At 40.0% G+C, this 11,696-nt stretch overlaps 1 protein-coding gene across 1 annotated transcript; it reads right to left on the bottom strand.

The window, feature by feature from the left end:
• Nucleotides 1-1,125: 1,125 nt before the first annotated feature.
• On the bottom strand, nucleotides 1,126-11,093 carry LOC139718798 (steroid 17-alpha-hydroxylase/17,20 lyase-like). Its single transcript, XM_071630263.1, has 9 exons — nucleotides 10,922-11,093; nucleotides 8,835-9,008; nucleotides 8,004-8,097; nucleotides 7,254-7,412; nucleotides 6,582-6,793; nucleotides 4,349-4,471; nucleotides 2,429-2,668; nucleotides 1,999-2,097; nucleotides 1,126-1,385 (listed from the first exon to the last, which is right to left on the bottom strand). The coding sequence occupies exons 1-9, from the start codon at nucleotides 11,091-11,093 to the stop codon at nucleotides 1,126-1,128; spliced, it is 1,533 nt and encodes a 510-aa protein (XP_071486364.1).
• Between the last annotated feature and the right edge of the window lie 603 nt (nucleotides 11,094-11,696).

Below are 11,696 nucleotides of genomic sequence, written 5' to 3' on the forward strand. Positions count from 1 at the left end.
ACGGTGCCAATAAAGTTACAAGTTTCGCTATAACATTACAAGTGCTGGAAATTTATACACCTGTACATTATATTTCTCTCATAACGTTCATAATGATATTCACACGTACGACTGACGACGGTGAGAAAAGCGATCCATAACTGTGCTTATATCAGGGAGGGCACCTCCCTGCTTATATCTAGTATCTACACAAGACATGCTAGAAGAGAAAATGCCGAATCTCTTATTGTCTCACCTCTGTAATTTCTATGGGTATTACAGGTATTAAGCATTGTTGATGATCACAATCATTCCTGTAGCACTTAGTAAGAAGCACTTTATTTTTTTTTATACAGAAACTCATACATGTATAAGATTAGTACAAACAACTTACAACTGATGATAACGTACTGAAATACTTCAATAATATTGACAATTTTTTTTTCAGCATGCATTGTGGTCATGTGGTAATGGCAGTGGCGGATCCAGAGGGGGGCGCAACCGGCGCACGCCCCCCCCCCCCCTTTATTTTTCGTTAAAAACAAAAGAAAAAAAAGAAAAAAATGAAATGAAACCCGGAAGTGGAACAAGAAATGTTAGTCACGCCCCCACCCCCCCCCCTTTTTACAGAATTCCTGGATCCGCCCCTGTAATGGTCATGTTTGCTTCATCTGTTACGACAATGAAGTGAAGATTCAGCATAATTACGTTAGGGCTCCTTTGAAAGTGTCAGTGATACGGCAAACTGGAAAACAAAGCCGTGCTACGATAGAATTTCCCATCTTCTCTTCTCTCTAATTTGTCATCCTCATAAGTATTATCTCTAGCCACCATCTTTCTCTTTCCTCTTTCCCTTTCTGCTCTTCTCTCTCAATGTCTTTCTGTCCCTCCGTCCCGACCTCAGTATTTCCACTCTCAAGGTTGTCAGATTGCAATTTCCAATTGCATTTGTACTAAGCGATGAAATTTTCATTGTTAGCATTCAATGCGACTATTTTTTTTTTGTCATCGAGACCCATCGTGATAAGAAAAGATGCAACAATTAATCTCGTTTATGGTTACACCATGTATGGAGCTCCACGGTTACACTGTTCAACGTGCTCGAAATCACGTTGTTTTTCTCATGACAAGTGATATATGCAATGTTTATTTCCTCCTCTCGCTGATCACGATTTCGTATGGTGTCAGCAGACGCCCGACGACTGTCTTAGGGATGAGGTTGATAAGGCTCTCACTCTCCTTGCCCGGTACCTTGGAGAAGGTGTAGTTCTGGAGGAACCAGGAGAAGATGAGGAAGAGGTCGGCCTTAGCAACCGCCTCTCCGAGACAGCTGCGGCGACCTGCCCCGAACGGCATGAAGCTGGGAGGGTGCTGGCGGACTGTGTTGGCCTCGTCTAAGAAGTGCTCTGGTAGCGAGTAGAAGAACACGCTAAAATATTTCTTGGCCAGAAAATAATTACATTCTAACTGGCTGTTGAACTTAATGAATGCTTCAATACATCACAGTCAGTAAGTAGGTTAATACGAATCTTTAAAGTATACCTTACCGATGAGAAACGCCAAGTGACACATTGCCACGACGTGACAAGACATGACATCTATCAGTCACGTGTGACATGACATGACGTGCCATGGCACGGCCAGACTTTCTCAACAATTCCTCTAGTTGGTGCTACTCTCTCAAGTAGTAATTCAGTACATGGTGTACCTATATGTTGAATGCGAGCGTTTTCGCCACTTCTTATTTTAATCACACTGTAATGTGGCCTACTTCGCTACCGTTAGCACTCTTAGCCTCGTGGTCACAATGTATGCTCAACTCGGCATATCGCGGCACAACTCGGCATAATAGTTTATAGGCGCATCCCACTACATGTATTTATCATCATAATACACTGTATACTGTATTGGAGATAATGAGAAACATTGATGAAGATATTTCCCTAATTTCCGTGCAGAATTAGTAGGCTCATAAATGTCCTGAATAACCTTATAAAGACCAGGTCTAGGATTGCCTACCTGGCTTGAAGGAGTCTGGGTCATCCCATTCCTGGGGGTCAAAGTGCATGGAATGAATGTTGATGACCACCGCCGCTCCTTTTGGGATGATGTAGTCACCTATTTCAAGTAATCAGTGAAAATAGATTACCGTCCTTATGTCTATAAAATCGTAACTTCGACTATTTTAAGAATACAATGTAACAATCACGAAGTTTTACTTTCATAGGACACGACTGTTACATTTCCGTAATGAAATTCCGAAATTCAAATGTATCCATTTCAGAGATGATTATGAAGTACATTACTCTATATATTATACTCAATCCACAAAATGTTTTTTTTTTAATCATTGGTTTTCCTCTGAGCAGATTAATTCAGTAACTGCGTGACTGACGCAACAACTGACGTAATATTTTTATATCTGACGTGCCTAACGATCGATACTCACATATCTTGGTATCGCACATGGTCGAATGAGGCATGGCGATAGGACCGATCGTGCTGTACCTCATCACCTCGTACAAAGTGGCCTCGGTGTACGGCAGTGTCCCACGGTCCTCGATGGTTGGCACACAATCACGGCCGACCACGGAATCGAGCTCCGCCTGGACTTTCTTCTGAATCCCGGGGTTCTCGGACATCAAGGCAAATGCCCAGTACAATGTGTCAACGGTAGTTTGTGTTCCAGCTGGCAGCATATAAGAGAGAGAAGCTGAAATGTCTTGCTTTCCAAATTGCCCTTTTATTTTGCTTGAGTTGCGCATAAAAAGTTAACAACCTGCAAGGTTGGAAATCGTTGTTGTAAGCTTGCCTGAACTGTTGCCTGTTAACAATGGAACGAATAAAACGGTATCTATAGTTACAGAACATAATTTTGAACAAAATGCTACTATTTCAATGAAGGGTGGAAATCAAACCAAAACAAATGATATAAAAATGAATATATATGAATAGATCATTGGATGTCATGATTTTTATCGAACGATCAGAGGGAAAAATTGTCTTTTTCCATTGAGCGAAATGATAGAGAAGTAAAACGAGAAATTTCCTTAGGTAGGCACGTGTCTTAAGAGATGTACGAAGTGTTTAGGCCCTAGTCCGGATTGCAACGACAATTCGAATACAAGTAATGAATTGTATCATAGTCTTCTATTCAGATAAAGGTGCATATGGTCTTAAAAAACTGAAAAGAACTGTAACATGCAGCAGATCAAATTCATTGTCGAATTCGATGCAAGTGAGATTATGTTTGTGTTAAGCTCCACATGACCATAATCTTAAAGAATTGTATTTGTATTCTCGGAAGAGAGACATAAACACTGATTTTCATTTCGGTATGGGATGCGAGTGGTGTCAAACAGATCTCATCAGATATTGATTAATAAATTGTGCCGAGAACATTTAGGTATTAAAGAAAATTTGAAATGTTGAAATTACTGACATAACACGAAGCATATACTTCCATGAGTCAATAGCGGATAAAGATCATACATGTTTATAATTTTTCATAGGATTAAAAGAACTGGAAGAGTAAATACTTTATCACGCCGGAAATAATCGCCGCAACAACCTCATGCACAATTTTGCATGCTGTGGACCGCCCAATCCCAAACAGATGGCCAATTGTGCGAAATTCGCACGGGGTAGCGAGTCTCCACAGTGCAACTGCTACCCGCTTTTCAAGTGGGATGGGCTTCCGAATATTCGTCGGAATAAGCTCCGAGAGTTCCTCTCGGAGACTGGTACAAAGAAGATCAAAAGAAGCCCTTGACATTCGGAAGTTCCGTGTCCATTCTCGGTCTGAGAAATGGGGGAAGGCACGTTCTTCCCACCACGTGTGGTATGTCGTCATCACAGCTGTATCCACGTCCACAATGCGTGATGATGCATAGAGGAGGCTAATTACCATAGCGGTAATGTTCCTCTTCTTCCTCCTCTGACACGCTTCTTCCACCTCTAGACGCCGAATTTCCCGTAGCATTCGGCTACCTCTTCGTCTCCTTCTCAAGGAACTCGATTCATATATCGCTGATGATGATGTTTGAGCGGATGATATGAGTAAATGTAGGTAAGCCAGAAGAAACACGTTATCTCTGGTTGGCGCCATCTTCGTGTTGTTTACCTTCCCACAAGGCAGTGCGGGCGTGACCCGATCTGTGACCTAAAAATACCAGACTTCCGGAATCACTGCATTTGCACGTCACCTATGCATCACCCCGTATTTTATCGCTCAGTAGAAACAGCTCGAGTGGTCGTAAAGTTCGAGGTGCTGCGTTGGACAAAATTCGTGGCGATGCGAGGAATGCGAGGTGCTCTCAGTAGAAACACGCTCAATATCGAACCACATCATATTGCCTGGTATCCTTACCAAAGAAGATGTCCATTAGAGTCTGCAGAATGTGGTCATCGGTCAGTTTATCCACGTTCTCCCCTTCTCGCTTTGCGTCTTCTTGGGCCTTTAGCAGCATGCTGTAGAAATCGCTGATGTTGTCTGGAAAAGAGACGCCAATGGAACGAATTTATTCATCATGTCAATTGGCGATTAATGTGCTGTCTCGAAAACAGCAATAATGACGTTCTTGATTTCTCGACTTTGAAAGAAGATCAACCAAAACATCAGGTAGTACATCTGAAATGAACTGCGATTAAAAGGGAAATTTTGTCCGCTCCTTTCCATCTGAATTTCACAAATAAATCTTTAGGCCAAGAGCATTAGGTCAAAATACGCTTAAACCTGGACATTTCTGATAACAATCTGATCTTTTTTTTCAGGATAGGTCCAGGAATATGACTAGAATAACATACTAAAAGTCCTCATAAATCCTCCTTGAGCGTTTTTCGCAATCCAAGATGGCGTCCAAAATGGCCGCCATTTCATTAAAAAAAAAAGTTCTTACGCATAAAGGATACAAAGTACAACATTCGATAAGTGTTTCTTTTTTTTTAAGTTCGGAAAATATATATCAAGGATAGTGGCGGGGGGGGGGGGGGGGGGGAGTGTGGGAGGGGAATGCTCCCTCCCATACGATGGAGAGTTTGGCATTTTCAAACTTGAAATTCAGAGATCTTGTGCACTCTTTTGGTGAGATATTAATAAAATATGGACTGGCCTTGAGGGGGATACGACATGTATTGCCCGAGTCGAAGACGAATTGAAATAAAAATAATTATATAGTTTACACATATTTGATGGAATATTTGGGAAATTGTTAATCAAAGGGGTACATGTACTAAATCTATATGGGGAACCGAGCAGCGGGAGGGTTAGGAAGGGCATACCACTCTCCATTATGAGGAAACTTTTACATTTTGAAAGTGAAAGTTCTGGTGCACACTTTTAATGACATATTCGGAAATTTGTCGATCTCAAAACGGTACAAAGTCTATGGAAAGAGGGGATATAGTTCTGGCGTTTTTTGGTTTTTTTCGTAGGTAATTAATTGTAGATGGTCCCGAGTGGCGCGCGTCATAGCAGACGTACTGGCATGGTATTTTACGTTTTCAAAATATCTGAGAAAGTACTTTATTGAGTTCCTCTAGACCAAAAACATACCTGAGACATTTAAAGTGCGTATTGGAGTACCTATTTGTAAAATTATGAGAAAACTTAGGCCGGAAATGGCGGCCATTTTGGGCGCCAGTTTGGATTTCTGAAAGAGCATATTATGCGCTTTTATTAGTTTTTTTTTTGTGCTTCAGAATCGCTGAATAAGTATATGATTTGGTTCCTTGTGTCTCAAAACGTATATTTCGACATTTAAAGCATGTATAGGTGAAACCTAATTGCAAAGTTATGAGGAAAACAGGAATGGCTGCCATTTTGGACGCCATCTTGGATTGCGGAAAACGCTCAAGAAGGATTTATGAGGACTTTTAGTATATTAGATGACACATATTCCTGGAGCTATCCTTAAAGAAGAATCACCTTGTAACCAGCAATGTCCAGATTAAAACTAACTAATACTCTTGGCCTATTAAATGAAATTTACACATTCCTTTAAGTTCGTTACTGAAATATTATGTTGGGGGAAAAATTATTTCCCCTTCCATCTGATCAAAGTAAGCCAGGTGCTCTTTCATTATGCTGAAAACATTAAAAAATGATAGTGGATTTTCGCTATAGTGTCAGGTTATCCGACTGTGATATCACTAATTGTGGTACATTGTCGTCTTTTTATCCAGCGATGGAAGTACATGTACACAGCAATCACATTATAATTTTCAGGCAACCGTGGACAAAACCGTAACGGGATGGACGTGAGACAACACGAGGGGACGGGATTGGCCAAAGGGACAGGTAGTGATTGGCGTGGATGTTGGGTTAAACTTTTGTTATGTCAAAAAAAAAAAAAACGCCACGGCAGCCACGGTGAGGATAAGAAACCTGGTAGGCCGTAATAGAACGAAACCAAATTTGACCGCACTTGAAACATTGAGTTGTTCGTAATGGGACGCGAAATTTCCCGGTACTTCCCACTCCCTATAGATCTCTTTGGTACGTACTTAGTTGGTATAACGAAGTAGAACGGAGGACCGTGTTAATTCTATTTCCGCTGTGCTTTTGTGCGATAGTAACAATCGCCTGTATGGACATAGCTTACCAGGATCGTAAGTTTTCTGTCTATGTTGCGCCAATTCGGATTTAATGAACTTCTGCATCTTAGCGGTGATATCTTTGATCATACGGGGCCCGCTGGTAGGGACGTATTTGGCCCAGGAGAAGAAGTCGGCTGCAAGACCGAAACCAAATTTGGTATTGGCCTCGTCATTCAACTGCATCCATTCCTTCACGTTGGGGTCATGAAGAGCGTAGCTGATGATGGAGAGTACGATATACTCAGTAAGATTGTAAAAGAAACATGAAACTATTATGTGAAGACCAGGTAAAGATCCTGACGACGTTTAGATAGGGGTAAGAAGAAAGTATGGGGATTTAGATCTTGCGCGAAGAGGATAAATGAAGACGAAATTAACCTATCTTCTCTTTCCTTTTTCCTGGAAACATCTCAAAAAATCTCTATGATTAACGCACAGAAAAAGTCTTATCTTGTTTATCCTTTGTCCGTATGTGCGTCTCTTTTTATTGAACATTATCTCAACTCTGCACTCACTGTATATATATAATTATACGTGGCAAAATGTATCAAATCATATGATACTTACCCAATTTCAATGTTTTGTGTCAACACACACATCATTGGTATGTAAGTGTTTATGTGTTCATTGTGTATGTTTATACTGAGATCATCCAAAGCTAATGATTTGTGTAATACCTCTTTCCAAAGCACATCTGTGAGAGGACATTGTACATGATCAGAGTAAGGAGTAGTCGAGGGTCGATCGGCTTCCCGTCATTCTCGGCTAGCTCCTTCTCCACCTTCGGGTACACGCTGGAAACCAACTTTTGTAGGGGCTTGCCGGTTGCAAAGTGCCTTGATAAAAACGGGAAAAAAAATGAACAAAATTGTGACAGAAAGCAATAATCATGATGATGGTATGATTAATTATAATCATGATAATGGTAGAACTTCTACTATTATTGAAAATGAAAATACATGTAATATCAATGGTAATTGTAGAAATGTAGAAATTTACAAGAAATATACATAATGATATGCAAACGCACTATTGCCAGTAACAGGAAAACTGCATACTAATAACAGGAATGTAATAACTTGATGTAAAATATACGCCGATACACATGAAAAGAGACCATTTTGTCTTTGATGTGTGCTCACTCATGCATTTCTACATAGATCATTTTCATTTCCACACATAAGTTAGTCAAGAAGTGACGATAAACCCCTGCCAAATCATTTTGCTCGAGGCGTTTTTGTCAGAAAATTACGCCATTTTCATTAGCATGTGGGGGGGGGGTTATGTTTTGTTGTGTATATCGTATAGCTTCAGATATATAGACATACGAATACTTTGAGATGTTTAGGAGAAATTAGGTTCACCTCAAAGTACTTTTCAGCCTGGACAGAGTACTATTATAGTAAACAGTCAATCGTCCTACATACCTGAGTGCCGTGTGTCCTAGTTTCCGATGAAGCTTCCACGTGTCAGAGTAAGTACTGAAGATAATATCCTTAAATCCATCAGTAAAGAGCTCAGCTGCCATGAAATGTAAACACACACACACACATTTAAAAAAAACCCGCACGTGTCTTACCATTGAAGAATATGAAATTAAAACGGAAGGCTAATCATAACCCAGGTTTCTTTTTGCTGTAATCCGAGCCGTAGCAGTTCAGTTCAGTTGTATTTTCAGCAAACATTAATATATCTAAGTACAGATAACGAATGTTATCAATTTGAACATGCTGGGGCCACATCTCTAGAAGTAAAGAACATCACGTCACAACTGTATTTATATTACATTTCACATAATCCACAATAACCACAAATAACAAGAGGACAAATAAACACTGATTATTTTTCTAATATTCATCTACCACTAATTTTGTGTTTTCTCTTGCATGATCTGATCATGATGATAATGAAAACGTAAAAACGGTAACAAAATATGATTGTAACAACGGCGGCGATAACACTAGATGTATGAAAAATCAATGAAATAGATACAATGATCAGATTAATGATTATTTTTTTTCAAAGGTCTTTTAATAAACAAATTTGCATTCCCGTCTTCAGAGATCAGTAGAGCGCGTACTGTTTTTTTCTTTCTCACAAGTAGTACATTGTAGGACATTACGAGGGTTTCTGGTTTGGTAATATGGATTAGGTGGCGATATAATTTGGCAGCACTGTATTGCACATTCCGCCCTTCTTTCAAACGACCCATATTTCTAAGAGTTTTTCAACAAGCAGCGACTAGGCTACTTCTCTACCTGAGTAGAAATCAGGACGTCCGGCGAACTCCGCACCCTGCTTGATCACAGCCTCCTTAATGAGGTCTTTGCGATTTAAGACCACCATCCATCGCTGTCCAATCTTGAGGCCAAAGATGTCACCGTACTTCTTGGCCCATTTACCGAACACTACCTCTGGGCTGTCAGTCATGTCTTAGAAACAGGAGAGATGGAGAAAATAAAATGTATTGAACCCAGTAAATGAGACACATTTAATGATGCTCGCGAATAATCACTAATCAGTCTTTAAAACACACACACACACACACTCACACACACAGCCTTCACGAAGGGTTTTCGTAGACGTATGCGGATTGTTGTTATAACAGTAAACAATAAGTGATATACACATGTTTACATGAATATAACCCCTATATACATGGGCCCTACATAATGCAAACAGAAATTTGTATAAGGCTATATGACACTGGTCATGTACCGTAACAGAAAGAAAAACTAACAGGAGAGAGAGAGAGAGAGAGAGAGAGGACAAAATGGAGCAGCTGAGGCAAAAATCTATTTCTCCATAATATAATAATAGTGACAGCCGGAGAGCCGGAAGTTTGGCTTTATCAAATAGAATAAAATTCATCATTGATTGGCATAGGTGCTAGAGTAGTTGGTTTCATGAATGCATGAGGTGAGTCATAATCCTCCCAGTATGCAAATTAGCATGATGAGGTCATGGTATCACATGACCTCACGAGTCTCTATTAACCTGCTCAGAAATATTCACATCTTTTCTTGATTTCGATGAAATAAAAAAAAAACTACATAAAAACAAAACATATATATATATATATATATATATACACACACACAAACAAACAAGTTCATCCAGAGAGGTGTTAGAGAAGGAGAAGAAACAAGAATCTCTCCTTTTATTGTACCCATGCTCCGTGGCGCCGAGAAATTACATGTCCTCTCTCACTGGTGTAAATCAATACATTGCTTTGAAAAAAGACAGCGTTTCTGTTAAGTATATATGCATCAGTCCTATATATGAAATACAACATACCCAGCCAGCAGCAATTCGCTGTCTCCTTCAATATTTTCGGCAGCAATTGTTTAATAATAATAATAATAATTACAAACAATTTCTATAGCGCCATTCTCCACTTTAATTAAATGCTCAAGGCGCTTTAAATCGAAACAAAAAGACTGAAGATGCAAGTACAACACCGTAATAGAAGATGAAGAAGCTGAAAAAAAAGGACATGAAAGTCTGTGTAAGTGTGCAAAGAATATAGGACATGCGAAGAAAATGTGTAAAAATTGTTCTTCTTTAACTTTAAAATGCTACTAAACACGCCAAGACACACATTAGCCAATTACCTAATTCGAAAGATTTAACATACAATACTTAACCTGGCGAATGTCATAGGCACAAAGGTTACATGCGCAAGATGGTTAGATGTTAACTTTTTTTCTTTGAGATACTAATACATGTACTCCTTTTTCAGTGCGTGGGTATTAATAACAAAAAGATTTGAAGAAAAAATTAAGATAGTTGTTCTACACAAGATTACAACCAAGTTCAACTCGGGATTTCAACACTTCCTCTCAAATACAGCTTAATGATAATGTTAAAAACAAGAACATCTTCTTTGGTCTCCATTTCCTACGGAAGAGCGACGTGGAGCATGGAACATCAAAGCCAGTGAAGTGCTAAGCATTCAATTGTCATGCTATAGCTTAACCTATGCATAAATTTGCACAAATTGCGAAGAGATTCCACTCTTTCTCCAGCACATCCCTTGTTAATCGTAGTGTTGTAATATTCCACATTTGGCAATGACATTGTGACGGAAGAGATTGTACGGTCTGTAATGATATTGACCCAAAAACTTGTTTGTGGTATCTCATGTACGTCAGCGAACCAATGGGTGAGTTGTGAGCTGATGATGATGCGCTTTTCCGACAATTTAGGCCTGTATAGCAATAGCTAGTGCGATAACTCTCCTGCTCTATCGTGGGGTGAAACATTTATCATTCGCCCTATCATTGATAATGCATTATGGACTCCGTTACAGTCAATATTGATCGCGGATTGGCTGTAAACTCACCGTAGATGCTACCCACAATGGGAAGACCTCTTGGCCCGGGCGGGAACCTGCTTGGTCGGCTGACGCTCCATATTGCCATGGAGACCAGAAGGACTGTAAGAGTCAACGTGACGGTCAACCCATTGACCTGTCCGAGACTGAACTCAGTTAGGGTCACGAGGAAGTCGACCATGGTGGTGATTGTAGCTGACCTACTTCACTCTGATCTGATCTCTGCGGTAATCAGTCGGTAAAATAAACTTTTATTTGCATGCGAAATGTCATATCAAGCACCGTTGTGTAAACATCTGGACTGGTATATTGAACAATCATCGAGTAAAGGATATGTGTAATCTAACAAAGAAATGATAACTTATAATGTAGGCCGACGTACAAATTGTACACAAGCCGTTTTAGTGAAGTAGAATAAGACTGGTCTCAGACAATTCGAGAGTGCACTTGGGTGCGAATGTATACAATTTAACTTTTTCACGATGAAGAAACGGCTTTGCGCTGTGAGCGTAGAGCTGTTGTTACACTGCCATCCGGATGGGAATATGAGTGATCCACGCTACATATCGAATTGTGTGTATTATTCTTTACCAGCAAGCACAGGCGAGAGTAACTACACATCCCTTGTCGCTGCACGGCGTCTGGTCGGGCTATAGGTCGAGCGTACGTGTCCCCGCGGTGCTGACACGGAAGAAAGCTGAATCCAAAGAGGTTCTATGATAGTACTATGAAATAGAGTAAGCGCACACTGTTCAGTACGTAAAAATAACAACGGGGCCATTTG

Source organism: Diadema antillarum, unplaced genomic scaffold, assembly GCF_040938485.1.
Source record: "Diadema antillarum isolate AM-2024a unplaced genomic scaffold, OU_Dant_1.0 scf00000099, whole genome shotgun sequence".
In the NCBI taxonomy this organism is placed as follows: Eukaryota; Metazoa; Echinodermata; class Echinoidea; order Diadematoida; family Diadematidae; genus Diadema; species Diadema antillarum.

What these genes read in the sequence shown, in the direction of transcription:
- LOC139718798 (XM_071630263.1), bottom strand. Translation starts at nt 11,093, where the DNA reads ATGGTCGACTTCCTCGTGACCCTAACTGAGTTCAGTCTCGGACAGGTC. An exon ending in CTAGGACACACGGCACTCAG is followed by an intron (nt 7,413 to 8,003) that starts GTATGTAGGACG and finishes GTTTTTATCAAG; the next exon opens with GCACTTTGCAACCGGCAAGC. An exon ending in TCTAATGGACATCTTCTTTG is followed by an intron (nt 2,669 to 4,348) that starts GTAAGGATACCA and finishes ATATGCTGCCAG; the next exon opens with CTGGAACACAAACTACCGTT.